Source organism: Ruditapes philippinarum, unplaced genomic scaffold, assembly GCF_026571515.1.
Source record: "Ruditapes philippinarum isolate M1 unplaced genomic scaffold, ASM2657151v2 ctg388_1_1_1_1, whole genome shotgun sequence".
In the NCBI taxonomy this organism is placed as follows: Eukaryota; Metazoa; Mollusca; class Bivalvia; order Venerida; family Veneridae; genus Ruditapes; species Ruditapes philippinarum.
Window position 1 is genome coordinate 98418 of NW_026865149.1, and position 27618 is coordinate 126035.

General features: G+C 31.2%; 1 protein-coding gene across 5 annotated transcripts in view; it reads right to left on the reverse strand.

The window, feature by feature from the left end:
- The window catches only part of LOC132728010 (intraflagellar transport protein 56-like), a 34036-nt gene extending 6651 nt beyond the window's left edge, over positions 1-27385 (reverse strand). The window contains exons 1-17 of one of the 5 annotated variants that reach the window (XM_060713615.1): positions 27266-27385; positions 25028-25165; positions 24411-24503; positions 23911-24025; positions 21690-21737; positions 19020-19215; positions 18592-18606; positions 17163-17232; positions 16483-16584; positions 14606-14680; positions 12176-12278; positions 11273-11382; positions 8383-8446; positions 3289-3377; positions 2430-2513; positions 1533-1602; positions 106-212 (exon numbers count right to left, since the gene is read on the reverse strand). In XM_060713615.1, coding sequence (XP_060569598.1) covers positions 106-212; positions 1533-1602; positions 2430-2513; positions 3289-3377; positions 8383-8446; positions 11273-11382; positions 12176-12278; positions 14606-14680; positions 16483-16584; positions 17163-17232; positions 18592-18606; positions 19020-19215; positions 21690-21737; positions 23911-24025; positions 24411-24503; positions 25028-25165; positions 27266-27268 — 1482 coding nt within the window. In that variant the 5' untranslated portion in view covers positions 27269-27385. Of the gene's footprint in view, positions 1-105; positions 213-1532; positions 1603-2429; positions 2514-3288; positions 3378-8382; positions 8447-9249; positions 9314-11272; positions 11383-12175; positions 12279-14605; positions 14681-16482; positions 16585-17162; positions 17233-18591; positions 18607-19019; positions 19216-21689; positions 21738-23910; positions 24026-24410; positions 24504-25027; positions 25166-27265 lie in introns of all 5 variants that reach the window. The other 4 variants (XM_060713614.1, XM_060713617.1, XM_060713616.1 and 1 more) reach the window with 4 other exon arrangements.
- Positions 27386-27618: the final 233 nt, after the last annotated feature.

The window sequence follows — 27618 nt, forward strand, 5'->3', positions numbered from 1 at the left end:
AAAAGTTAATACTAAACATGAATAATCGGAGATCAAGTGAACAAAAAACCTGACATAACTTGTCTAAGAATAAATGAGAGAAATATTACAAATAAATAAACCGACCTTGTAGCAATCATTAGCTATCAGTTGTAGTAGACTGAAGGACTCCCCAGATGTCTCCATCTTCAGGTACAACTCCCAAGCTAACCGCGCTTTTCTGTTCATAATATCTACAAACATACAAGATGCAACAATTAAAATAGTTAAACAACAAAGCAAAAACAAGAGCTGTCGGTAGGACAGCAACGCTCGACTATTCTTAGTGCTTGATAGTAAAAAAAATGCTTGATAGAGTTACCTCCTCCTGTTTACAGGTTGGGGTCATGATGGTGAACAAGTGTGCAAAGTTTCAAAGCCATATGTCAATGGACTTTGAAAATATTTGAACTATTACAAAAACTTTAACGTAAATTCTAAGTCGAAAAGGGGCATAATTCTGTCAAAATGCTTGATAGAGTTACCTCCTCCTGTTTACAGGTTGGGGTCATGATGGTGAACAAGTGTGCAAAGTTTCAAAGCCATATGTCAATGGACTTTGAAAATATTTGAACTATTACAAAAACTTTAACGTAAATTCTAAGTCGAAAAAGGGGCATAATTCTGTCAAAATGCTTGATAGAGTTACCTCCACCTGTTTCCAGGTTGGGGTCATGATGGTGAACAAGTGTGCAAAGTTTCAAAGCCATATGTCAATGGACTTTGAAAATATTTGAACTATTACAAAAACTTTAACGTAAATTCTAAGTCGAAAAAGGGCATAATTCTGTCAAAATGCTTGATAGAGTTACCTCCACCTGTTTCCAGGTTAGGGTCATGATGGTGAACAAGTGTGCAAAGTTTCAAAGCCATATGTCAATGGACTTTGAAAATATTTGAACTATTACAAAAACTTTAACGTAAATTCTAAGTCGAAAAAGGGGCATAATTCTGTCAAAATGCTTGATAGAGTTACCTCCTCCTGTCTACAGGTTGGGGTCATGATGGTGAACAAGTGTGCAAAGTTTCAAAGCCATATGTCTATGGACTTTGAAAATATTTGAACTATTACAAAAACTTTAACATAAGTGGTTACGCCGACGCCGACGCTCGGGTGACTGCAATAGCTCTACTTATTCTTATCGAATAGTCGAGCTAATAAGCTGCCATCATTCACCCAAGCAATAAAAAAGGTCCCCTGAGGGAAGGTTTCATTTTTTTAACAAGGGTCTTATTAATTATCAATCTTTTGTAGATGGTCACTAAATGATGCTACATACCTTACAAATTACTTCTAGGAACGAACAGATTTCTCAAAGCTTGTTTTCCATAAATAATGATATCCCTACAGATTGTATACTCATGAAGTAAAGAACTAAGATGATAAAATGACTTGCAATATCTGGCTTATAGATATATAGTCATAAAATATAGACCTAAGATGATAAAAAGTCTTACAGCATCAACATATGTATAGTCATGAAGTATAGAACTAAGATGATAAAATGACTTACAGCATCTGGCTAACCAACTAAGATATGTATAGTCATTCTTGATCTTGTCACTCTGAATCAACAAAAACACCTGCAAAACAAAGACAGGACAAAGATTAAATTTGCAGCTTTAAATTAAGTAAGTTTAAATTGTACAAAATGAAAACTCCTTACAATTATTAGCATGAAAAGAACAAAAGGTTTAAATATTTATTAAAGGGAATCCACTGATCTTTTCCGTATGATGGGACTGGAAATGTATTTCTGAGATTTGTTTACCAAATGATCTAGGTCTGATCCAGTAAAATGTGTGCAAATTTTCAGATCAGCACCTTATCCAATTTCTTCAGAATAATCATTTTTGTGTGTGCAAAAATGAGAAGAGTTGCAATGGTCTGGCTAAGAATTATCGATTTTCAATCTAATTCTGAGTATTTTTGTTTAGTATCCTTCGCAGATTTTTCTATTTTAGGTGCTTCTAATAACCTACGTAAATATTTCAAATTATATGTTTTTAAGGTTTTTTGACCTCAGTTCCTTAAACTAAAACAATTTTTCACTGTGCTAGTCAGGCAGTTTTACTATTTGCTAATGTGAATTTAAATGATATTGTCAGGGATTATTCAAATGTCTAGGGTCAATATTTTTTCCAGGATTTTAATGAAAAAATCGTTTTGATATCATCACAAGTTTAACTTATTTCCGAAATAAATAAATTTGTATCAAAGATTTAACCTGCTTGGAAATGCACATTATATTTGTGTTCAGATTTTGTCATGAAAATTTTAAAACTATACAGTTAAAAGAACAGATATTAAACTTCAAAGAAAATGCAGTCAGGCTGGCTCTTCACTGACATAACAGACTCATCATTATTGACATTATCAATCAACCAGTTAGATAAATGGCAATATTTACCTCTTCAGCCTCCTTAAAGTTACCCACAGCAGCTTTAGCCTGAGCGTAGTTGAAGTTAAATGTATCATCATTATAGAAATAACTCTGAAAATGAATTAAACCGAACTATTGAAATAAATAACCCAAACGTTTAAATAAAAAAAACCCCAAATATTGAAATAAATAACCCAAATATTGAAATAAAAAGTCAAAAGTAATTGATGTCTGGATCACTAAGAGCATTAAAATAACTTGTGTGTTATTGTGTAATTATCACATGTAATAAATTTTAAATAATTCCTATGTTTGTCTAATCAAAAATTCCTGTCTTGTTAAAAACTTAATGGTATATAAATCATGCTAATGTTAAGAAAATATTTCAATTTTCATGCTTTTCAGATTCACCTGTTTTCAAACAATCTATCTTAAAAGTAGAAAGTTATACAACATAAAGTGTTATAAAATACATACTGGGCACATATTTAATGTTGGATCTGATCAAAACTAACTAACTACCAGGTTATGAAGCTAGTTTTCAAGTTAACTGCAGTAGACAATCTAAGATACAACTTTGTACATCCTTAACCTACTGAATTTCTTAAATGGATTTGTCCAGGTTCTATTAAGGGAAATTCCCATTATCAATTTTGGGGATATTAAGATGAGAATTTAATTTTAAGTAAGCCACCAGTATATAGCCTGGTCAGACTGCATGGGTTTGCAAATCGATCTGGCTCTATACTGGTAGAAATAGCCAGTCAATTTTAGTTCCAGCAGGCTTAGGGTGATTGTTCTGAAATTTATAATTTCAATTCTTCACTCACAAAAGCATGTCATGTAGTAAATTTGTAATATTTAACAAATTAGAAAGTGATTTTACCTTAATAGAGTTAAGATAAATGAGGACATCTTCAAACTGTTTGAGTAGGAAGAAGCAGGAGGCCATACACTGTCTCCCAGGAATAGTATCTGAAATATACATCATTATCTTAATCATATATAATCTCTATAACATGTTAACATGGATATACACATATTACTGATATATATATTACATCACTTTAATCATTGTTAAACTTTTTTTACATTTTTATTTTGCAAATGTTTATATTTGTTTGTTTGTTTGTTTGATTTTACGCCTTTTCCCAACAGTATTTCAGTCATATAGGCGGGTAGTTTCCTAACCATCGTTCCTGGAGAGTTACACCAGTACTAGACTACCTTCCTCCGTGCTAAACTACCAAAGCATTTCCCAGGGATTGAACCCACGCCAGAGAGGTAACTGGATTAGAAGTCATCGACTCTAACCTCGACCACAGAGGCGGTTGCAAATGTTTATAAATGTCACTCTAGTCTAATCAGCTCTTTCATTATAAACTCTGACTTAATTATGTATGTAATATCTATAGTTTAATTCTTATATTGGAAAATTTATTTCAAAATATTTAAGTGATACAGGACAAAATGTTAAAGAGGATGCGACACTTCCATAAGCTACTAAAGATATTTTATTTTGATAAAAAAAATTCAGATTTTAGAAGCTATTTCACAATGTAAAAATTCTAATAATCAGGGCTCATCCGGAAGGGCGATTCAGGCGAAAACTTCGCCGTGTATATTCCAATTTCGCTCTTCCGATTGATCAAAGAGAAGTCAACATCGCCGATAAAATCTTAATTCCCAAATAGTAATTACTTAGCGATGTAAAGAGCAGAGATTATATCCGCCCATATGACGACCGCTAATTATCATTATCCAATCAGAACGTCGCTTTATACTACCATGTCCAGAGAGGGTACCGTTTCAGCAGATTTCGCAAAGAGGGTACCGATATGGATATGCACCGTGGATAATTATAAATTGTTTTTTCCCCGATTATCTAAACACGTGCAATCTTGAACCCTAATTGATATACACGATGCACTTCGATGGTGGGTTTTTAACCCGAGTAAAGGCGATGTGCAATGGATTTTTCACGGCTATCACAAAACTAATCAATTTCATTAATGATCAGCGACCACATTAAAAACTTAATCATAGTTTTGAATGATTTCAGTCTGTTAAAATTATTTGAGTTGTTGAGTTGTTAACATCAATTTTTACTGTAAAATTGTTATGTCGCTCACGTCATGGCTACAAGGTGAAATGCCGAAACCGAGCAGTAAGAAATTTAAGTCACTGATTCTGATAGTTACACCTACGCGAAAATTTAAGAAAGCCAATTCGCAAAAATCTAAGATTATCTTGCGATTGGTATGTTGTAGACAGTAGGGGTGTTTGGCATTGTTCTCTTTGTAGAAATGCCAAATTTGACACAGTTTACGCACGTGGGGGCAAGACATCCCGTCTTAACTAGACATATCGGTCGTATATCATGTAACAACATTTGTCTGGAAAGAAGTGTTCTTATTGTTTCAAAATAAATTCGTAAACATGACGCTCAGATTAAGATTTATCAATATTGTAAATTTTAAAAAGCATTATTTATAAAGATATTACCGATTTTAACATTTCATGAAAATAAAGGGAGGTAATTAGAAATTAATTTTCTACAATTTCTCAGTCAAATTTTTCAATAAGAAATGAATGTATGTAATTTTAGTGATCAAATATAATGTGCACAAGTGTTTGCAGTACATATTTTACATATTGTTTGATGTTTGAAAATTGTTTTATAAGCATAATTATATGCATATAAATGTGACATTACAACCTTCTGGACTTTGAGAGAAATTTCTGTTACCAGAACAGGATAGAACAGATATTGTTAATCAATATCCAATGTCACTTCATCTTCTTTTAAAGGTGATGAAAGTAAAGTAAAAAATATGCAATTGATAATATCATCATATCTTTTCTTACACATTATTAACAACAAATGAACATGAAAATATATAAACACATATTTAGAGAAAGCTTATAAATAGCTGATCAATAGATACCAAAAATAATTTTTTATATTCATATATGCAGCTCAAAAACATTTAGATGCCATTGCCTGATCTACTACTAAATAATTAATCTACTTTTAATTAATACTACTATTAATTAATCTACTATTAATTAATAAACTGGAGAAATATTATAAGTGATGTTAATTGTGTTTATATTATAATTAAAGGATGTATAGCCATGCATGTTAATGCATACACATTGGGTTGTTTCCCTTCTCCCTAATTTTCGCGAGGTCGTCACTTCTCCCTAAAATTTCCCCCCAGGATGAGCCCTGATAATATTTATATTCCAGCTAAATGTAATTTCTTTAGTATGACTAATGGAGGTGTGATAGCAAATCAACTAATTTAATGGTAGTAAGAAGTCATATCTGTAAAACTAGTTCCAGATTATGTAGTACCACGTTTACGTGTTTGCTATACCGATTTTAACACATTTTTAGTGTTATTTTGGTGATCGATCGACCTTATTGGCTTTCCAGGATAAGAAACCAAAAACGACCAATTTCTTTGAAAGAGATCAACTATTTAAGAGTGGCAGCAGTGGTTAACACGTCAGACTAATAATCTAAGGATTGCTGAACACGCAGGTTCAAACCCTGTCAGAAACAAGCCTTTGTTTCCTTGAGCAAGAAACTTTACATTCATTGCTTAGTTCTGGTTGGTTCCAGGAAAGGATTAAAGAATTTTCAATAAACTTATAGCTTCCAATACAATCAAACTAAAATGAATTTGTATAAACTAACTAAACTAACTATTTATCACACCTAATCTCTGAATCAGCAGTAAGAAACAAATGGCCATTAGACTCAATATCATAGGTTCATATTTTATTCAAACATCATATTTTCAAGAGGTTTTTATGCTGTGTCACTGTTCAAGCTAAATCAATACAAATGTATATATAAGCCAAGTAACTTGACTTTGATGTATCTTTTGACAAACCTTTTGCAAAAAATAACTTTAAAATCATCTTGTTTATTACAGCTGGGGTATATAAATCTGTTGTCAGGTATTTAAATTGTTATAACAGATTCTAAAACTGACTTTTTTTTAAATAATAATAATACAGGCCATTCCAAAAGCAATGAGGTTGTCAGGGCTTTTCGTTGTTCCTGGTCCTGTTATAACCAGGATTGGACAAATTTAGAAATTTAACACCGTCAGTTTTCATTAAATTCTACTTTGGGTTTCACATACTTCCTTCTTTTTGAAGACTACATTAAGAGAGGTATCTCTTTAAATTTTATTACCCTAGCTTACATGTTTGTGTTTTTATATTATTAATATTACAGCTATCAACCTATCATAGAATTAAAACAAAACATTACAAAAACACAAACTTCCCAATACTGTGTGTGTCTTTAATAATATGTACATACATCTTAAATTATGTTTTCAAAACTTATGCATTATCTTTCTCACAAACAAAAAATAACATTGCAAAAAAAATAGCTGTTTAAACTATCACTATAACCAGTATTTAGTAAAAGGGAAATAGAAGGGAAAAGGCTGGGACACAGTTAAATGTACTTTTGTTATAAGGGGTATCTCGTTAAAATGGATCTCAGTATAAGTGGATGAGACTGTATTTCAATTAGTGATGAAAATCGGATGAAATTTGTCCCAATCGATCATCGGTTCAGTCGGATGGGACATAATCGATAACTTTTCGAATAAAGTCGCGTTAAAAAGATATAGGGAAGTAACTTTAATTTTCTTCCTAAGGCACTTGATTACATTCAGTAACATGAACTTCATTTAGCACTTTTCAACACAGTTTTAAACTTATATAGTCATAATTTTACGAAATAGATTTTATTTTTCAATGGATGTCAAAAAATAACATTCACATCACATTATATTATTTTTGTTTACATCACTTATTGATCCTGTTCAACTGAGAAGATTTTTTTGCGATCGGCGAGGTGTTTACCGTCAGAATTAATTCCCTTTGATAATTTAAACATTTTCGACGATGTCGCGGAACAAATTTTTATGAATCGATTATTGTCGTTTTACATAACAGTTACTGATTATCGGCGACTTGCGACAATCGGAACATCACTAATTTCAATAGATAGCAGGCAGTGCATTTAATCACAAGTTGACAGCCTGATGCAAAATATTTATTTTTTCACTAAAGTCTTGTCCATGGACACATGAGCAGAAAAAAATCTTCAATCTGATCTTTAAATTTTAGACATTTGCCATGCTGCTTTTACTAGAAAACTTCAGCTCCTAAATAATATAATACCTTTACATTTGAATACGACGCAAGTCTTGTGCTTTTAAACAAAACTTATGCTGTTAAATTCTAGATAGTTTTGTGGTCCAAATGTGATTTTTGTCCAATGGACAAGAACTGAGAATAGATAAATATTCATATAACAAGTATAACTTGTTTGAAAAATACTTACTTAGTAAGCGAAATGAAAAATTAATAATGTCCAGAAGTAAGTTAATATGCTAAATTGGCCAAGTTGAACAATACAATTCTATATCCAAGCTTTATATAAAAAAAATTTCAACAACACTTTATGTATTTTGCACAAGCCTTTGAAGTGATTTGCACAAAAAAAGGAATGGAAACAGAAAAGAAGGAGACAAATTGTTCTATTAAGTTAGTATGACACTGACAGATGTAAGATATTTAAAAAGATGTTAGTAATTTCATTTTACTACAACAAAAAACACGATATAATGGCAACATTAGTGTGATTAATTTGTGAAGCCACAGCAAACAGAGGGATAACAAAAAATAAAACCAGATATTGACAAAAAGAAAAAAAACAACAAAGATCAAAACAAATATGGGGAATATCTTGTTGATAAACTCCGAACAAAATATCTGCAGTCATACTGCCTAAAGAATTGGGTATATTACGAACAGAAGGAGTCTTTTAAAGGTGGAAAACAAGGGACAAAAAATATCAGATATTTTCTGGAGAAAAAAAATATACATTTCACCAAAAAAACTAAAATATTCAAACCGACACTGAGATGATTGTTCTACCTACCACTTTCGCTGGCAGACCCACCAACAAGTTGGAAAAATTGTTGAGCAGCCTTTAAGCCTTCTCTCTGAATTGAAAATAAAAAAAAAATTGTTTTGTGTGCGTTTTTTTTTGTGGTGTATACTTTGTCCAGGGTTTATCACCAATCATTCCTTCAATGTAAAAATGCATGCCAGGTCAAAGCATGGTACAGTGCTGAATAAGTTTCTGTCTAATAGTGTTTCCTTGATCACCTTTTTTAATCTTTAACCTTCAGACTTCACGTAATTGATTTGCCAAGCTTATATTTTGGAAAAGTCTATTTGGAGCTTAATATCGAAATATGAAAATTGAGCTTCTATCAGTATATAGACTGGTCAAACTGTAAACAAGCACAGGCCAGTCTGGTTCTATACTGATGGCAAAGGTTATCAGGCTAATGTTTCCAGTTCTAGGATAATACTTAATTGTTGTTGTTGTTTTTTTCTAATTTAAAATAATATCACCTGAAAACCTAAAACCTTCATGTTTGGCTGTTGGGTTAGTTTAATGTTAAAAAATCTTAAGAAGCCTTTGAACTTTTTTAAAGACTTTAAACATTTTCAGTTAAATCAGAACTTTCATTACTTAGTGTTTGGTCGTGTTTCAATTTTCCATTCTTAAACTTATTTTACACTTAGAACAGAAATCAAACAATAACACTGCTAGTTGTATCAAATTATTTCAATCAGAAATTGTCATTCAAATAAAAATCAGCAAAAATTAAGTAAAAATAAATAAACTGTGAACAATAAAACACATATTTTAACAGAAACTTATTCAGGGATATATATATAAATATATGAGCACATGTCTAGAATGTATAACAAGTGGCTACACTGTCTTACATACCACATTCACTGGCTGAACCACCAACCAGCTGGAAGTATTGCTGAGCAATCTTCAAATGTTCTCGCTGTGAAGGAGAAAACAACCATATAAAAGTCAAACTTTTATCCTATCCCTTTGTTTTTCCTTACAATTTATGAACCAGTCATTTGTAACCCTGTCCCCCATCCCCCTGGGATAGTGGTGGGCCGACAAATTAAATCCCATTTAACTCCCTGCCTTTATTCTGGGGCAATCAGATGTTAACCCCCAACCATCCCGATTACACTGTAATACTGGCCAGGTGTCTGTATTCTTTATGGCTTAGTAACTGTAAGTGGATGGCTCATCATTAAGCTAAGAACACATCAATACACTGTCCGTAACCCTCTGTTATTAATGCTAAAAAAACTAAAACATCCCATTTACCAAGCAATGGGGAAAGGAGTGAATTACAAATGACTAGAGCATCAGACTATACATATATATACATATACAATGATAATTTGACAGTTCTTTTGCTAAAATTTCAATTCTTTAATGATAATTAGCCTGTAACCCCGTATAATTGTATCAAAGGTCACCAATACTTAAGATTTAAGATTCAAGCTTAAATGCAGAGGAAAAACGCTATGTGCATATCTTCATGTACAAGTGGGCATTCTGAGTAGATCTACTGCCAATAAGGCTCTTGAATTAATTTAAGAATTCTTGTCAGACTTTAAGTTGACATCATCCTTCATTGCTGCACAGGCCAGCAAATCACCATAAATTGTGTTGGCAGAGATTAAGTCTTTCACTATCATTTAAAAATGTTTCGTTTGCAGCCTCTAAATTCTACAACAATTAAATCAAGCTATGTGTGGCATATTGAACCAACTTCAGGTTATAAAATGCCAAAAATTCATACTTAAAGTAATTATATGAAAAAGAATGAAAACATTATTTCTGCCAAATTATCATTTTTGTAATAAATGTAAATTTAATTCCTTTTCAAATGTGTTTGAAATCATTCAGGAACAGTAGAACAACCACCACTTCCTCTGCAATATAGTTTGTTATATTATTCAAAACATACACAATATTTCTATTCTAAACTACTTGAATTCCTGGTAAACACAACAAATGCATTAATCAGTGTGTATGGTTAGTTCATAATATTTACATTAATCTTTATGCTTCATTAAAAATAAAATGAACATATGATATGAGCCACGCCATGACAAAACCAACATAATGTGTTTGCGACCAGCATGGGTCCAGACCAGATCCATGCTTTTCACTTACAAACCCTATAACAAGTAGAGAAACATATAGCAAACAGCATGGATCCTGATCAGACTGGGCAGATACGCAGACTGGTCTGGATCCATGCTGGACGCAAATGCATCATGTTGGTTTTGTCATGGCGCGGCTCAATTATCTATCCAGCTTATTTGGTAATGAATCAAATATATACATGTACAAATGTATATCATAAATATTAGACCACATGTTTATGCTACTATTAAAAGCTTTTCTAAAAGTATAACCTTTCTTAACTGTTATATCTCTCTTTATTTGTACCATACTGTATGTGTAATTGGTAGTAAATAACTGACTGGTTGTAACTACTGACCATAAACATGTAAGTAGAATACTGGCTGTTTTGCCTTGCCCCAAAAAGCTATATTTTCCCTTAAAACTGGTGCATGTTTGTCACAAGAACCATGACTCAAAAGCAGCTTAGATCTGATTGTTGATAAATCTAATTGAATGAAAGACAAAAAAACTTTCAATATTAACTGCCTCTACTGATTAACTTTCATGTAAAATTGACAATTTAATGAACATTTTGGTCATGTTGCATCCAGAATTTTAGCCATGTTGCATACAGTATATTTAGCTATATACCTGACAAGACGAATATTTTTTTTTGTCATCTCTATGCTGTAAGTCATAGAGTGAGAAAATAGCCAAAATTCATTTCAAAGGCACAGAAATGATTTACAGCAAATTTAAATGCATTTTTTTCCAAAACAAGAAAAAGCAAAAACTAGGTTCTTACAGATCCTTGTTCCTGGCCTAAAGCTGCATTGACTACACCTTTGAGAATGTATTCCTGGGGAGTGGTTGGCTCCAAGTCTTTGATAAGGTTATATGCCTCTGTTACATCATCTATAATACAAAAATATACAGCTAAACAAAAATATCAACAGAAACAAAGCAACAAACTAAAAACAAAAGAATCATGTGTTACATCAATGTGCCCGACTTTGGTTAAGATATTTAAACTAGTTTTGGTAAGTTTTTAAATTTTTGCATACATGTAAATCTGAATATTTAAATTATTTCTACTGATAATGTATAGTGTACATGTACTTGTAATTCAAACAAAGGTTCTCATTTAAATGTGGTGTAAATTTCTATCTTGGGATCTTTGGTTTTTTAAGTCACACGAATACTACAGATGTCATATGGCTGCTTTCTAGCTGTACTAGAGGAGGGAAATATTATATGCCATGTTTCGGGCAAGAGTTTCACTTAAGTAGAACAACTTATTGAGTTTTACTGGTTGAGTGGAACATCAGATACAGAGTTCAGGTAAAGCTGACTAGAATAACAACTGACTATCCATAGGTTAGCTGGATAGCAACCTAACATCAAACAGTTCAACTTCTCACTCTTAGGAATCAAATCCAATGATGAGAGTAAAGGTCAGTGGCCTTATCTCCTCGGGACATGCAAGCCCTTTTTATAACTGCAGTATTAAGATAAATCAGAAACATACAAGTTTGGACAGTCTAACTACCACTACAAATTCTTTAACTTTGTCCCTTTCTCATAATTATCATAACTCTTTCTTATACAATAGTCATATTATAATGTCAAGGCAGTGTAAATAGGGGAGGTAATTGCTGATATTTGGATGGTACTAAATAAATGATAAGTTTTCACACCAGTTACTTACCTTGTTTAAGATAATATATGACAAGATTTAGTCTAGCTTCTGGTATAACATCTATCAAGGGAGGTAAACACTGTAGTGAACCTTCTCCACCTCGGAATACAACCTTGAAATTAACAAAAATACAAATATTGTCTCATTTTCCGTTAAACAAATGCAACCAATTAATGACACAGATTTTGCTTCATCCAAAGCTTTGGACTATTCATATGAAAGATCAGATTTATTTAGATTACAAATTATGAAGAAAAAGGCATTATTTTTCCCCTGCAGACCTGTTTTAATTAGATTTTCAAATACTTTTAGCAATTTCAAATTTTAATTCTATTGTATTTTTTTAATTTCTTTAATTCTTGTAATTCTTTTAGAGTCTGCTTGAGGACTTGAAATATCGAGTGCTTCTCTCACACAAGTAAACATAGTAAAAATAAAAAACAATGAAATAAATTTAATAAAACAGATACCAGATCTAAACACAAGAAAATTAATTAAAAGATTACAAAAGTTACACAACCATATCAACTATCTTCTATTACAGAAAATAAGTCTTCAGGCAGCAATTTCAGTAAACTTAGCAAACCACAGTTCAGTCGTAGGACTTAGGATACACTTAGGACTTTCTATGAAACAAAGCCCAGGTAGCAAGCTATTCCAGTCACACTTTAATAAATTTTTATTAGAAATAAAATAAAATGGAAAAGATCTCAACAGACTACAAATTTACAAAGGGTTAAATTAAATTGCTTGAATTGAATAAAGTTTATGATGTTATAGACATAGATATCTATATGCTACATTCTAACAACACTCGCATTTTTCCCTATTGAACATAGAAGGACCGAAAGTGTGCGTTATTATGCAATAAAATCAATGTTGACATTTTATATTTAGACTTGGGACGTAACCATTTGACGTGACGTAACCATTAACAAGAGCTGTCACAGGAGACAGCCAAGCTCGACTAATAAAATATTGGACGCAGTAAGGAGGACAAAACTATGAAAGAAAAATCAATAATGTATTAATACATGTATGTATTAAGTTATAGTAAAACAATAACATTTGTTAACCTAAATTCCAAGATCAAGGGAAATAATTCTAGAAATAGTCACGCTAGAGTTATAATCCTTGTCACACAACATGTGTGTTATGATAAGAAATATATATTTGAAGTTTGAAATAGATACCTTAAAAAGTAAAGCAGTTATAATATTTCTTAAAGAAAATCCTAAGTTCAAAGAGAGATATATCTGTGAAAATTGCTTCAAGAGTTATGAACATTGTCACATAAAATGTAATTGATGATAAGGAATAAGTATTTGAAGTTTGAAGTAGATACCTTTAAAACTAAAAAAGTTATAGTAAAAAATAACATTTTTCTAGTAAAAAAATCTAAGTTTATGGGGAGATAATTCTTGCAATATTGGTGCTAGAGTTATAAACCTTGTCACATAAGATATGGATGATGATAAGGTACATATGTTTGAAGTATGAAGTTGATCCCTTTAGAAATAAATAAGTTACAGTAAAAAATAATATTTTTTTAAGGAAAATTCTAAATAAGTTACAGTAAAAAATAATATTTTTTTAAGGAAAATTCTAAGTTCAAGGGGAGATAAATCTGAAATTATTTGTGCTAGAGTTACGAACCTTGCCACATAAGATGGGGATAATGATAAGGTACATATATTTGAAGTATGAGGGTGATCCCTTAAGAAATAAAGAAGTAACAGTAAAAAATATTATTTTTTAAGGAAATTTCTAAGTTCAAGGGGAGATAAATCTTAAAAATATTGGTGCTAGAGTTATGAACCTTGTCACATAAAATGGGGATAATGATAAGGTACATTTGAAGTATGAGGGTGATCCCTTAAGAAATAAAGAAGTTACAGTAAAAAATAGTATTTTTTAAGGAAAATTCTAAGTTCAAGGGGAGATAAATCTGAAAATATTGGTGCTAGAGTTATGAACCTTGTCACATAAGATGTGGTTGATGATAAGGAACATATATTTGAAGTTTGAAGTTGATACCTTAAGAAATGACAAAGTTATAGTGAAAAATATTTTACTGCACCAAAACTTTAATCTGAAATCTGGACGCGGACGCCGACGCCGGGGCGAGTAGGACAGCTCTTAATATACTTCGTATAGTCGAGCTAAAAATAAGTATGGAAACAAATCAGGTGCAATTAAGCTCGATATCAGGTACGGCAGCATTTATTTTTTTATGTCATGTTAGAATCGAAATTATATATCCCAATCAGTGGTTTTATTGCTTGATAAAATCACTGTTTATTGTTTGGATGCATATAACCATATCACTTGGCCTATATAATTCCTCACATCCAAACTTCAAACAGTGATTTAATTTAGCGATAAAATCACTGTTTTGGATATCCTATTTTGTAAGTATAACAAGAGTGAACTACACACCAGGTTATGTTTGATGAGGTCTCTAGCAAAGATGAATGACGGGGATGCTGTGTCTTGAAGATTTTTTAATTCTGCCTGAAATAAACAAAAGATAAAGTACATGATACAGTGGAAAATTTATCAAATAATTACACATAATTATACATGCACTAAATGCTTTTACTGTGGTGAAGTTTTTAAATAAATAGGTGGAGAGTGTAGTTAAGACATGGCTTATTTTATTCAATAGCAATTACAAACTCATACGGCTATTTTGTGTCTGAGACTGTAGCACTATAGAAGATTAATACCTGCATGTTCTTTTCAAGTTACATCAAAATTTCTCATGACAAAACTAAAATTTTCCCACTTTGATAGTGGATAAAGTGCAAGGCTTATAAAACCAAATCAAGATCATTGTGTTTCTATCCAGTTTTTCATAAACAGGGGCTTACACAGCTGAGTGTTTAAAGGAACTCCACTGAGGTCCAAAAGCCTAAAATCATAAAATTTCAATTTCTGACGTAGATTAGCTGGAGCATAGAAAGATATGCAAAAGATAATTAAGAAATATTCTCTTAAATAAATTGAAAATCCTATCTATGTGCTATTCTAACAGTGTTCGAAATTAGCAGTAGTCCTATAGCCCCTGACTACTAAATTTCTCATGGGCTACCAACTTTTCACAGTAACAAGCCCGACCAGGCTACTGTATTTTCAGAGGCAATATATAAACAACTGTTTTGAACAAATGAATCGTGCTAGTGAAATGTCTTTTGGGCTAGTGAATATTCCAATCTAGTAGTCCGACCAGCCTAGTGGATTCAAATCTGAATTTCTTACACTGAATTTCTAAGCATGATTTGAGTGTAAAGCGTTTTCAATTTTGGTCATTTTTTACAATTAGAATAAATATTTTGAAAACTTAAGCAGAGTGAGCTAATGATCTGAAATTTAGCACACAAGTTATTGGTCTAGACCAACATCAATGGAACACTAATCTCAAAAAACTATTTTCAGTTCTCTAATGTCAAAAAAACCTCAGTGGTCTCCCTTTAAGATTTCTGTCTAAATAACCTTCCCCCAGGGCTGTTAATTCAAATCCTGTTAAGCACTTTTATCTATTTCATACCAGGAAGCTTTCCAGCAAGTTTGAAGAATATTTGCGATGCTGTATGTCAGGATACTGTTATTGCTAGAAATAAGCTTTATCACCACATAACCTTGACACTGCCAGATTGACTTCAAACTGAACCATCAAACAATCATACAGATAATGTTCAAAAACCGAACCATAACAGTGGCATAAAGTTAACCTTTTAGGAAAGCCAATTCTGTAAAACTAACGTGAATTTAATGTTCTGGAAAAGTAAACTCTGCAATAACATTTTTATTACTACACTAGCTTGCCAAACAAAAAAAGATAAACCATTTACGTAACTTTACTGCAGGAATTTCAGGGGTACCTTAGATGGCCGTAAATATTTCATTTCAGTTATGGGGATATCTTTTAACTATGTCTGGGTTGTTTTCAGAGCTTTCAAAACAAAGAGAAGTAACTGTTTTCTGTATAAACTATCCTCATGTCATGTCTGACTATTCTGTCTTGTTAAAGCTACAGTATGATCCAGTGTGCTTTGTTTTATAAACAATATTTAATAGAGGAAATATCATCACTGACACACTAAATGCAAAATATCTTTAATTAAATATGTCAGACAATTGTTTGTTTTTGGTTTACATTTCAATAGCCCAAAATTAATTTCTCATTGCTAGGAGTGACATACAAATACTGGACACACTATTGCCACCCGGTGTGAACAAGTAGGAGACTTATGGAAGGCTCAAATCACCAGCTTTTTGCTATCAGAAATGTTGTATGTTAACAAAATTCTTACCTCGGCAGCTTTTCCATTATATAATCTGAAGTGGTTGCATGCTTTAAGATTAAGAGCTATAGCACTGTCTGGGTATTGTTGTAAATATACTGCTAATACTTCCTGTAATGTACAAATTCATACTTTATACCTTTAAAACAACATTTTATGTCCAGTTATCAAATATAAATATATATTAGCTTTTAACATAGGGGATATAACAAATCAAATCTACATAAAACTACATTACATTATATCAGTTACCGGTAATCACTTGCTATATGATATTTTATCACGACTTCTTGTTATAAAGTAGTAGCAATTAAAACAGTCCTCTTCATATATGCTACTATAAATAATATTACTACAAATAAGGGCCTACAAAATTTCTGAGTGTGATGAACATTTAATACTTTTTTTTTAGGAATTCAAAAATAGCAAATCCCAAATATCATCTTGTACCTGACACACAATCTGATTTAATGTTTTGAAATTATTTTTTGTCCAATAGGATTGCAGGGTTTCAAATGCATAACAAACTTCCTTGGTAAATCTGTTACCTATAAAACAGTGTTGTAAATGAACTGTTAATAAAAATAATTCCAAACACTGAATTTCATAAGTAAGCATTTACATATGAAGTGTCTAATGGCTGAACACTAACCTATATTTAATGTGAATGTATATTTTTAATGACATACCTGTGACACATCATAGTAGTCTAATTTGTAATAGCACAATGCCACATATACATTTAATGCCAGAAAATCCCTGAAACGATAAATAAAACAATAATATTCTCCTTTGCAAACTTTGCTTTTTTTTTTTAAACTTTATGTGGTACATAGATTATACAAATAAAGTGCAATCTTATTATTTTATAAGACTTTTTTTTTAGATTTATCTTTTGAAATCATTCTTATCCATCATGACAAATATTCATAGATTAATCCTTGAATGTACATATTATCATTATACTACTGGAAATGAATATGTTTATACTAAAGTAATCAAATTTTTAACTTAATGCTGATCTTTTTATTAATGCCCATGACAGGTTTTTAATTGTGTAATCTCATTGGAAATTTACGAAAATCTTAATTTTTAATTCATTCATCCTGCACTGATATCAGGGGAGATAATAAAATTTAGGAGTAAATCCTTTAAAGGGACATGCCAACATGTAAGATAAAAATTGTATAAGGATGTTCAATAAAAACTATTTCTTTTATTTGAGGTGCACATCATGAAAACTCTTTCACAAAAAACAATAACTTAACAATAAATGGTAAACTCAACAGCTTCATACCTCCAGATTTGTTTAACAATGACTTTTTTAATATTTCAAGTTAAATACGATTTGATCTACTATGTACTAATAACAAAATATTTTTTTTTAAGAAATTTAATACATAAATGAGAAGTTTGGCTGAACTTAAGTTATGCAAATGGCAGATTTCTCTTTTTTGAATCAACCTAACTTCATTCAAAATATTTTACTAAATCAATCTGAAGGCATGTCTCTTTAAGGTATAAAAGTGTTCAAAATGATTTTTATATTGTTATTTATGGGAATGAAATATAGTCACTCCATAGTTATAAAGTACAAAAATTAAAAAATCCTGAAATAAGTTTTGTTGAGTTTATACTAAAGCACAATATTTGCAATAATAAACATTTTTTCAAAAATTATTATTTGAGTAGAATAATTATGTGATTACACAATGATTATAAAATATTGTGACTTTTTAAAATGAACTTAAGCGAATAAAAAAGAGACTTGTCCAGAAAAAAAGTGAAATTCACTTTTTCTTCTTTCAAAATTTACTGTATTTATCATGATAAACCTAAATGTAGGTTATATTTATTGCAGTTACATCACCAACTTATACTAGTATTATATGATAACTTGAGTATCTTATTGCTTGAGGGAATTCTCAGTGACTCATAGCTTGTAACATGGGCAGAATTCCATAAAAAATTATTCCTTTTATGCCATTATATAAATTCAAATGTTACAAAAATATCATTCTTCAAAATTTAATGAACACTAATATACCCATTTTTTAACATTTATCAAAACAAAATTTAATTAAAATTTAAAATTAAAGTTTTACAATATGCTAATACTTATTGGCAATGTCACTGACAAAATAAAGAAATAACCAGCACTTGAATATTGTTGGAAATTTTTGAATTAATATATAACTTCTGTGACAATCATTAAACCATAATAGCTTTCACTAATATAATCAATACAAAATATTTTTTCATTTCCAAACTATATTTTTAAACAGCACTGACAACTTGTTTAAATATAAAATTTAAAAATAATTTTAAAGCTTTATTATGATATAGATATTTTAGTTTATATAAGTCACCCTAAGAGTCCACTTTCTGGACTAACCAGTACTGTTATAAATATGCAAAAATGTAGTCACTTTGACCCTTATATTACTTGAACAGACGACCAATTAGATCAAACACAAAACCAAACTAAATAAAAAATTTGTTAGAGCTCATATCAAAATTTTATCAATATATAAAAAAAATATTACCTATTATCCAGTAGAATTCTTTTGTATATATCTATAGCCTCCTGATAATGTGAGCGGAGATAGTGTATTGAGGCGAGCGATAACTGGTCCTCGATGATATCTTGTAGTTGCCCATGGTAACCCATCAGTCGTTTCTCATCATTAAATTTATGTGACAGATGAAACAACAATCTGTTTTGTAGTCTACTGTGTGGGGCTGAAAATAAGAACCAAACATCCACGTTAATTTATATTATATTTAACAGGAGTAAAATATTTGACAGGGTAACTTATTTTTACTACATGTGTATATATGTTTAGATTATGCTAGTAAAATAGTGATGAAAACAAATGAAGCAAAGTTTTAACAAAGGTGTAACATAAAATCTACTTCATGGGTTAATTCTAATGTAACTACATGAAAAACATCTGATGTGGACACAGGCCATGCAATGACTTGCACCTGTTAACCCAATGACCCCTTACAGAAAAATATATAAATGTAACAGATACTAAAATTTAAAATCTACAGCTTGAATAGTATGTACAAATGAAAGTAATACACCACATGAAATTCAAACTTTTGATTTTTATTTGAATTACAATGAATTCAATTCAAAAAGGACATTTTTATTTCTCTGAAGGTACAATTTGGATATTTTAAAGACCATGACTTTTTTTGGTCTTGGTACTAGCTTAACCAGCTTAAATCTACAAAAAAGGTGACTCACAAAGATGTTTTATGATGGAATAAATATTAAACATACTAATAAACACATATTTTCAAAATCATAAATAAATTCTGTTATATCTTGGGTTTTATCTAACAATAGAAGTTATTAGAGTAAAATGAATTATAAAAGATTAGGAGAAAAATACAAGTTACTGTAATATGAGGTGTCATGCAATCATTCAACAAAACAATATTATACAGAAAGATTCATACAAATTTTTGACACATTTCATATAATATTCCAGAGCATAAACATGTACAAAGAAAATGTAAATATAATTATGTAAATATTCCAAAAACTTTATACAAATAAACACTTTTAATTTTTTTCTCTCCCTTTTTACATTAAACAAAGACCACATAAAATGTGATTAACAATAGAGGTGGAATGGCGACTTTCCAGCTTTACTGGTGGAGGAAGACCACATGTGCCACTCTGTGCATCATTTCTGGCAAAAACAGGCACCTCAACAAACAACAACATTCTTTACTTAAGCTAACTGGATAACTTCCACAAATAAGAAATCTAAAGTCCCTGGCCAGATTCTAACCCACAGCAGTGAGGGCCGAGGGGCAAGTGGTTTGAAGTCAACAAACAACCTCAACCACTTGGCCATGAATGCCTCTAACACAACATATAATATTTAATATTCCATACAAAAATCACCAGCTTTACGTTGAATATGTATCATTCTATCATTATAAATTATTAACTGTAAATTAATCTAACATCTATATACCAAAATATCATAACCTCAACCGGTGCACATGCTTTAATATATATATATTTTACATTAAATTAAAACTCATAAAATGCATCATCTGTATTAAATCTTAACCCTTAAGTGTTATCTTGACCTTAAACCTGTCTTAAAACTAACATTATAATTGTAACACTGTATTAAAAGTATATGTACAAATTTACACATACTAAAAATACCTATACACATGTACAAGTGTTATTGGTCAACAATGATTTGCACACAGTTATGCTAGCAGCATCTAGAGGTAGGAACAGTAACTTCTGGAACATTAGGAGGCCTCTTGTCCAAGTTTTATCTAGGTCACTGCTAAATAACTTGGGAGGCTTTAATATATTTCATTCACATGGAGATGTACATTTTGCACACCAGAGAGGGTGGTATAATCCTGCGGCCATTATGTGAGCTGTAGGGATAAACTTATCATAAAGAGTGTGAATGAATCCAAAAGACAAGGGCTCATACTGTAGAATTAAGTGGCCGGCCTGGCATACAATGTAGCCAAACTTTATCTTAACACTTTTTTACAACAAAAAATTATACTGAACAAAGCCAAAATAAATGTTTTGTACACAAATTAACAAAATCAAACTGCTCTTGTGCCTGCTAAATCCTTTCATATGAATATCATAAACAATAAGCAAAACATGACTGCTTGTATGTGAAACAATGGTTAATATTGTCTATATTATCATGAGGATAGCTGGAAATTCAGCTTTTAGTTTTTTTCATATTCAGATTTTGTGACATTTTTTTTAATAATGTGATAGCGTACAAAGTATTGTTTTGTTTTACAAGTGAAAATACACAATGGGGTGTGTGTGATTATTACTAGCCTTTATATTACTTTAATTTGATTTTTTTGTAAAATTCAGTCATAATAAAGGCAGAATCATAGTACACAAACATTGGAAGGACATGTAAAATTTGGACTTGTCCTAACAGTAAAAACCTTAAAAAAATATTAAAAATATTATTCTATAAAGCATAGAAAGTTAAAACATCATTAGAGTCTTGTTAAACAAGAGTTTTAAAAAACAATCAAGTAGGCCTACTTCAACAAAAATCAAACACACCCTTTTCATGCATGGATAGTATTTGTAAATTTTGGTGAGAAAACTACAGAACAAACAAAGACTGGCTACATGAAAAAAAAACACTGGAAATAAGGTTGATAACATAAATAAATTATCTTACAATGATCGTTCTGTAGGTTATCGATTGAAATTCCAGCTAGCTTCAAACCTAAAATGGATATCTGTATGTCAAAATTCAACAGAAATTTTCAAAACAGTGTGCAAACCTTTTCTTAAACAAAAACCCCCCCCCCCCCACCTTAAAACAAACAAAAACAACAACAACCCCCCCCCCCAAAAAAAAACAACAAAAAAAACAATCTGTCTTGAATTTTTGGAATATTACCCTTTTACCCCATGAGCATATTGTGAAAAATGGTTGTTTTCATTGAGCAAGTTCCACCTGCTATAAAACTATGAAAAATGCTTCAATACTGATGAAACTATGCACATATGTTGACTGAACCATAAGCTTTGTAACAACATGCTCAATCTTAAATTTCCTATTACCATGGCAATGGGGGGATGTCTCAAAATTGCAAAAAAAACACTAGTTTGCATGGGGTTTTTCCCGATCAAAACTGATTTCAAAGTGCTGCAACTTCTCAAGGCAATGAGATAGAGTAAAAGGCTTTTCAGGTTACACATCACCCTATTAAGGGAAAAGGTTAACTGTAGCGCAACAACAGGATTTTTATCCTTGTAAAAAAACATTAGTTATTGCTCATGCAATACTTTTGAAAATTAAAATTTTCCTCCTTGAAAATATTGAACCCCCACCCCCCTCTCTAATCAATCTCTTACATGGAATCTTTTATTTTTCAACACCAAGTAGAAAATAGGACTGGTTAAATGCAAGCTCCTAATTAAGGGTTTTCAAAGTGAAAATAAAAGGGTTTGAATTTTTGAACTGCTCAATAAAAATTAAGTGGAAAAATAACTCAACATAGAAAAAAAATGACAACAAAACATTTCCAATTATGGTTTAAAAAAAAGGATGTAAGCAGTTTAAAACAACTTTTTTTTTTGGCATGATGATAAATTTTATTGGTTTACAGTTTCAATATAAGTAAACCTAGATCATACTAACTGTGCACACTGTTTTGAAGGTTCTTAAAAACATACCATACACTACTGATAGACATCACACAAACATGCAACAATATACGCATGTCAGATGACATATGTTTTAATAACAAAATGCATGATAGCATAAAATGAGTCAGAATATACAGGATAATATAAGATCAACATACATGTAGCATAGAGAACAACTACAACTAAAGACTGAGTCAGTCATCTGTTTATATCAAATCAAATAAATACATGTATCTAGTATCTAACCTATTAAACATACAAAAAGATATTGCAGGTAACTGGGGTAGGCTATTTAGAAAAATAAACATTGAGGTAAATGAAGTTTACCTATATGAAAAGTAAGGCTCTATATTCAAATGAACTTAACTATTATGCATAACTAGATAGTGTGTAATCTTTTAGTTTTATAGAATTGTGTGGACAATGTTAATGGCTTTAAAAATAATTCAGAAATCTGTGAAACAAGAAATAATTCTTGCCTAGATATTAACAAGCCAGCTGATCAGTTGTATTTATACAATACAGCAATCCTTCCAATTATAATGATGATCCATCAGCTCATGGTCAATTAATAAAACTGTTTCCTAGATAAAATAGGACACAGTCTGGGGATAAATATAAAGCAGTAACTCTTATAATTTATTTACCACAAATAATTTCATACAAACTCTATAGGTAGTTTTCCTTTCTATGCTTTTAATCATTAATGGGTGCCAAGAATGAAATGCATGTTTTATAACCTTGTGTAATTCTGTATCTTTTAGCTATATGAGCAGTGTCATGACAAAACAAACGTAATGGGTTTGCGACCAGCATGGATCCAGACCAGCCTGCGCATCCGCACAGTCTGATCAGGATCCATGATGTTCGCTATCAGTTTCTCTACTTGTAATAGAGTTGGTAAGTGAACAGCATGGATCCTGATCTGTGCTGGTTTTGTCGTGATGCGGCTCAATTATAATCTACATTGAGGAGTTGTGTAAACACTATGGCTACTTACTCTTTAATTTACCAAGTTATTAGTATGCTGAATCAACACTATATAACACAAAGTATTTTCTATCCCACAATAACGGTAACCTACATCGGCACTTAATCTGCAAATGCTGTCTAAAAATATTAACTTCAATCTAAAAGAAAAACTTGAGTACTGTTGAAGTCCAGGGATTACTAATTTCTGTAGTATCTTGTACACTAACAAGGATATAATTTAAAAATATGCCATTATTACATGTAAAACACACCTTTTTGAGCAGCTTCATCAGCTTCTGGATACATGCCAAGGAAAAAGTAGGTACAACCTAGATTAACAAACACATCTGGATGGCAATTCCCTTTACTAACAATTCTGTTGTATTCCTGTAAATATTTGAAATTTAAACTTTGAAAATTGCATGGAACTTCAATTGCATGGTAATAATCTCAAAAACATTATCTATATTACATAATTTTCATAAAGAACAGAAAAACATTTAATTAAGCAAATGTTTAAAGAGCCGAGAGAAAAAATATTTGATAAAAGTCAATTAACATATTTGATTTATTTTACATTTTCCCTTATATAACGAATCTTAAATGAAAATCAATATGACAATTTAAGAATAACACTTTAGAATTTCAAAATTAATACATGTATAACATAGAGAAAATATTAGGAGTATTCCAAGCTTCTATAATATTAAAATCAAAGTATATTCTTTACATTTTTTTCTTAAAAATACTAAAGTTCTATATATAGTACAACCTCCATTGCCCTTTTATAGTCGGCTAAATGAAAAGCACAATATGCGATCCATAAGTCTGTGTCCTGGTCTCCTTTCCCACTGTTTCTGTTAAACTACAATCAAGGAAACATTAATTTAACTACAATATGAAAATACTTCTGTTTTATAATGCCTGTTGAAAATATAGTTAAGTGAAGCAACTGAAAACATTGTTGTTGACTGGATCATTCATTGTCATATGGTTTATTTATCTTAAAAGTTGACTTGTCTCTTGTATCTTTAAAAGGCACAATACCAATTCATATAAGTAACCCTTAGCCTGCTGTGCCTCCTGATCTTGGTCTGCAGTGTTTGTTATTCAGTCAGTGCATATTCAGAAACGTTCCTTAAAAATAATTGGTGATTTTCTCTATACTGACAGATGGACAAGTCCATTTAAGATACTTAGTATGGTAAGGACTAAGAATCAATAATAATGATGAAATATGTATTTGTGAGCATAACTCTTTTTCTTTAAATGAAACAATCAACATGGAATTAGTTTTAATATCTTTACTGAATGAAATGGAAAAATCCAATATTTCCACTCTTAATATGAGTTTTTTCAGGGTTTAAAAATACAATGTATTATTTTTACCTCTAATAAAGTGATTGCTCCAGTGTAATCCCTGTTTTCCAAGAATTCTTCAACTTTTGGAAGTTTCTTTTTCTTTTTGTTTTCCTTCGCTGGTGTTGTAGAGCCAGGCCCAATGGCAGGCTTTTGGCGTGAGAGCATCTGGTGTAGAAAAGAAATGAATAAGTGGTATACTGTGTCAGAAAAGTGTCATCAGGGACTTTTCCAGCCTCAACTAGGGAAAATCATGTAACATTAAACTAAATTTTATAAAGTTGAAAAAGCACCTTGTACCAGATGTTTTTTTTTCAAGTTTTATTCATTTTACTCATGTGTATGATGATTTATCCTGTCACTTTAAAGACTTGGTGCAACATGGTTATAACTTCTTTACTTCATACAAGTTACAACCATTTTAAACCATTTACCCAATCACACTTCTTCATTAATTTATTTAAAAGTATCAATATAACAAAAGAAATATAAACAAGACCAGTCCTCGGCCGGAGCTCACAACTTTTCGCAGGTGTTGGAGAGTAAAATAAGAGCACACAGAAAAGGCAGCATAATTCTCATTCTGCATAGTCTAGATGCTTATTTGATAATTCTAAAAATTATTAGAATATATCCTCCCGTGGCCATGATTCATTACCCTAAGCATTTTACAGTGTTAGTTTGATACACTATATTTCCTTATGATCCAAGCATTCTATGACAGGGCTCCAGATAATTTTTAAGGGCATTGAGTATTTACTCATTGATTTTTTTGTGAATGAGTAAAATTTGAAATCTGAAATTTGGCAGGAGTATTTTTACTCCTAAAATGTTTGTAAAAGAGTAAAACATTTATTATGCTTCCATGTTTATTGTATTATTATACTTGTAATACAAGATATGTAAAAGTCATTTCTTTTGCTTTTTGGTTTTTAATCTTGCATTTCCAAACAGCATAAGTTTTATCTGAACCTGAGGCATGTTTATGTTGCTCATACATGGCAGCGCTAATTATTTCATTAATTATAACCTTCACAATTACTTTCCGGTCGATTTTTTTTCGGCTTAAATACGAGTCAATCATTTTAACTATTGACAGCGACATTGTACCGGATGTTTATGAAATTGTGTTAATTCCACCACCTTACTATACATACGATAATAACCGATGATAGTCGGAACTACAGGAAGTTACCGTTAGACGTTGCAAAGCATTCATACGAAGTTAATTCCACCACCATACTATACATACGATAACAACCGATGATGGTCGGAACTACAGGAAGTTACCGGTAGACGCTTGCAAAGCGATCAGATGAAATAATCACGGAGTTTACTTTTGGTAACGTTTACGCAAAAGAAATGTTGCTCAATTCGTAACCTTAATTTTGTGTGCGTTTTCATACGCTTAAATTTTGTTTTGAATGCGTAAACGTGTTATTTCCATGCGTAATTTACGCGTATTTGCATCTTATCTGGAGCCCTGCTATGATAAAGAAATTTTGCAGATACATTAAATTTACTTTGATGTATAAAAATATATAACTGTTTTCTTTATAAACTGACATTTGTTGACTTTCTGACATACACAGTAAGGGTGTTGACTCTAGGACAGGGACGAATTTAGGACACACGACAATATATTTTTTGACTTATCTCAATCAAAAAGTCATTAAAAGACAGCTCTCATTTATATAATGCAATTAGTGACTGTATTTGGAAAAAAAACTTTAGCCCCTCCAAAAAAATACCTCCATGTCTCTTTGAGGAATGACAGACTATTCTCTCTTTAACAGTTCTCCCCCAAACCGTTTCCTACCCTTACTGTTCTCCCCTCAATCTTGAAATATGCAGATGATATATTTGAAACATGCAGACGGTTCTAACCCAAAATAGGGAGAGAACTGTCGGGGTGTAAATGTCAGGCAAGGAACTGGTAAGAGAGAGAATAGTTGGACTACCCTCTTTGAATTTGAGTCTGAAACTCTGACAATTCTAATTAGTTGCAACTACATTTTATCACAGTAAACGGTGTTCAGACATTTACGCAATGGTACGTACTTTACTGTCACCTGGTGTTTTATGAATAGTTTATCAAATATGTTGAAAAAATTTTATAGTTGTCATAATTGCCTTGGAAACGATTTTACCCCACCCACAAGTAAACATTAGCATTAATCGAATAAATAGAAATTGTACATTTATTTTGACAATGGGAATAGACAGAAACGGTGCCATTAAGGCATCAATGTCAAATAAACCATTTACCATCTTGATGCCTTTATTTGATGTGTACTTCCCTCAGAGAACGAGATTTTGTTTATCAGTTCGCTCTTTCTCAAACTAATCGGATGGAATTCGTGAAATGCGCATGCGCGTATATATCACCGCTTGATTAAAATTAAAGGATAATGAACAATGTTCCTTTAATTTTACAAGCTTTGAAAAGTTTCAAGTATCATGTGTGTTATTTTTTATTTTAAAAAATAAATTGATATTTAAATGAAATCTTCACGCATGCAAGTTTATTTGGATCTAAAAAATATCCAAGTGTGATATTGACAAATTAATGCTAGCTTTACTTTTTAAATCGAACCTGCATGGCTGTGACTCTAGAGACG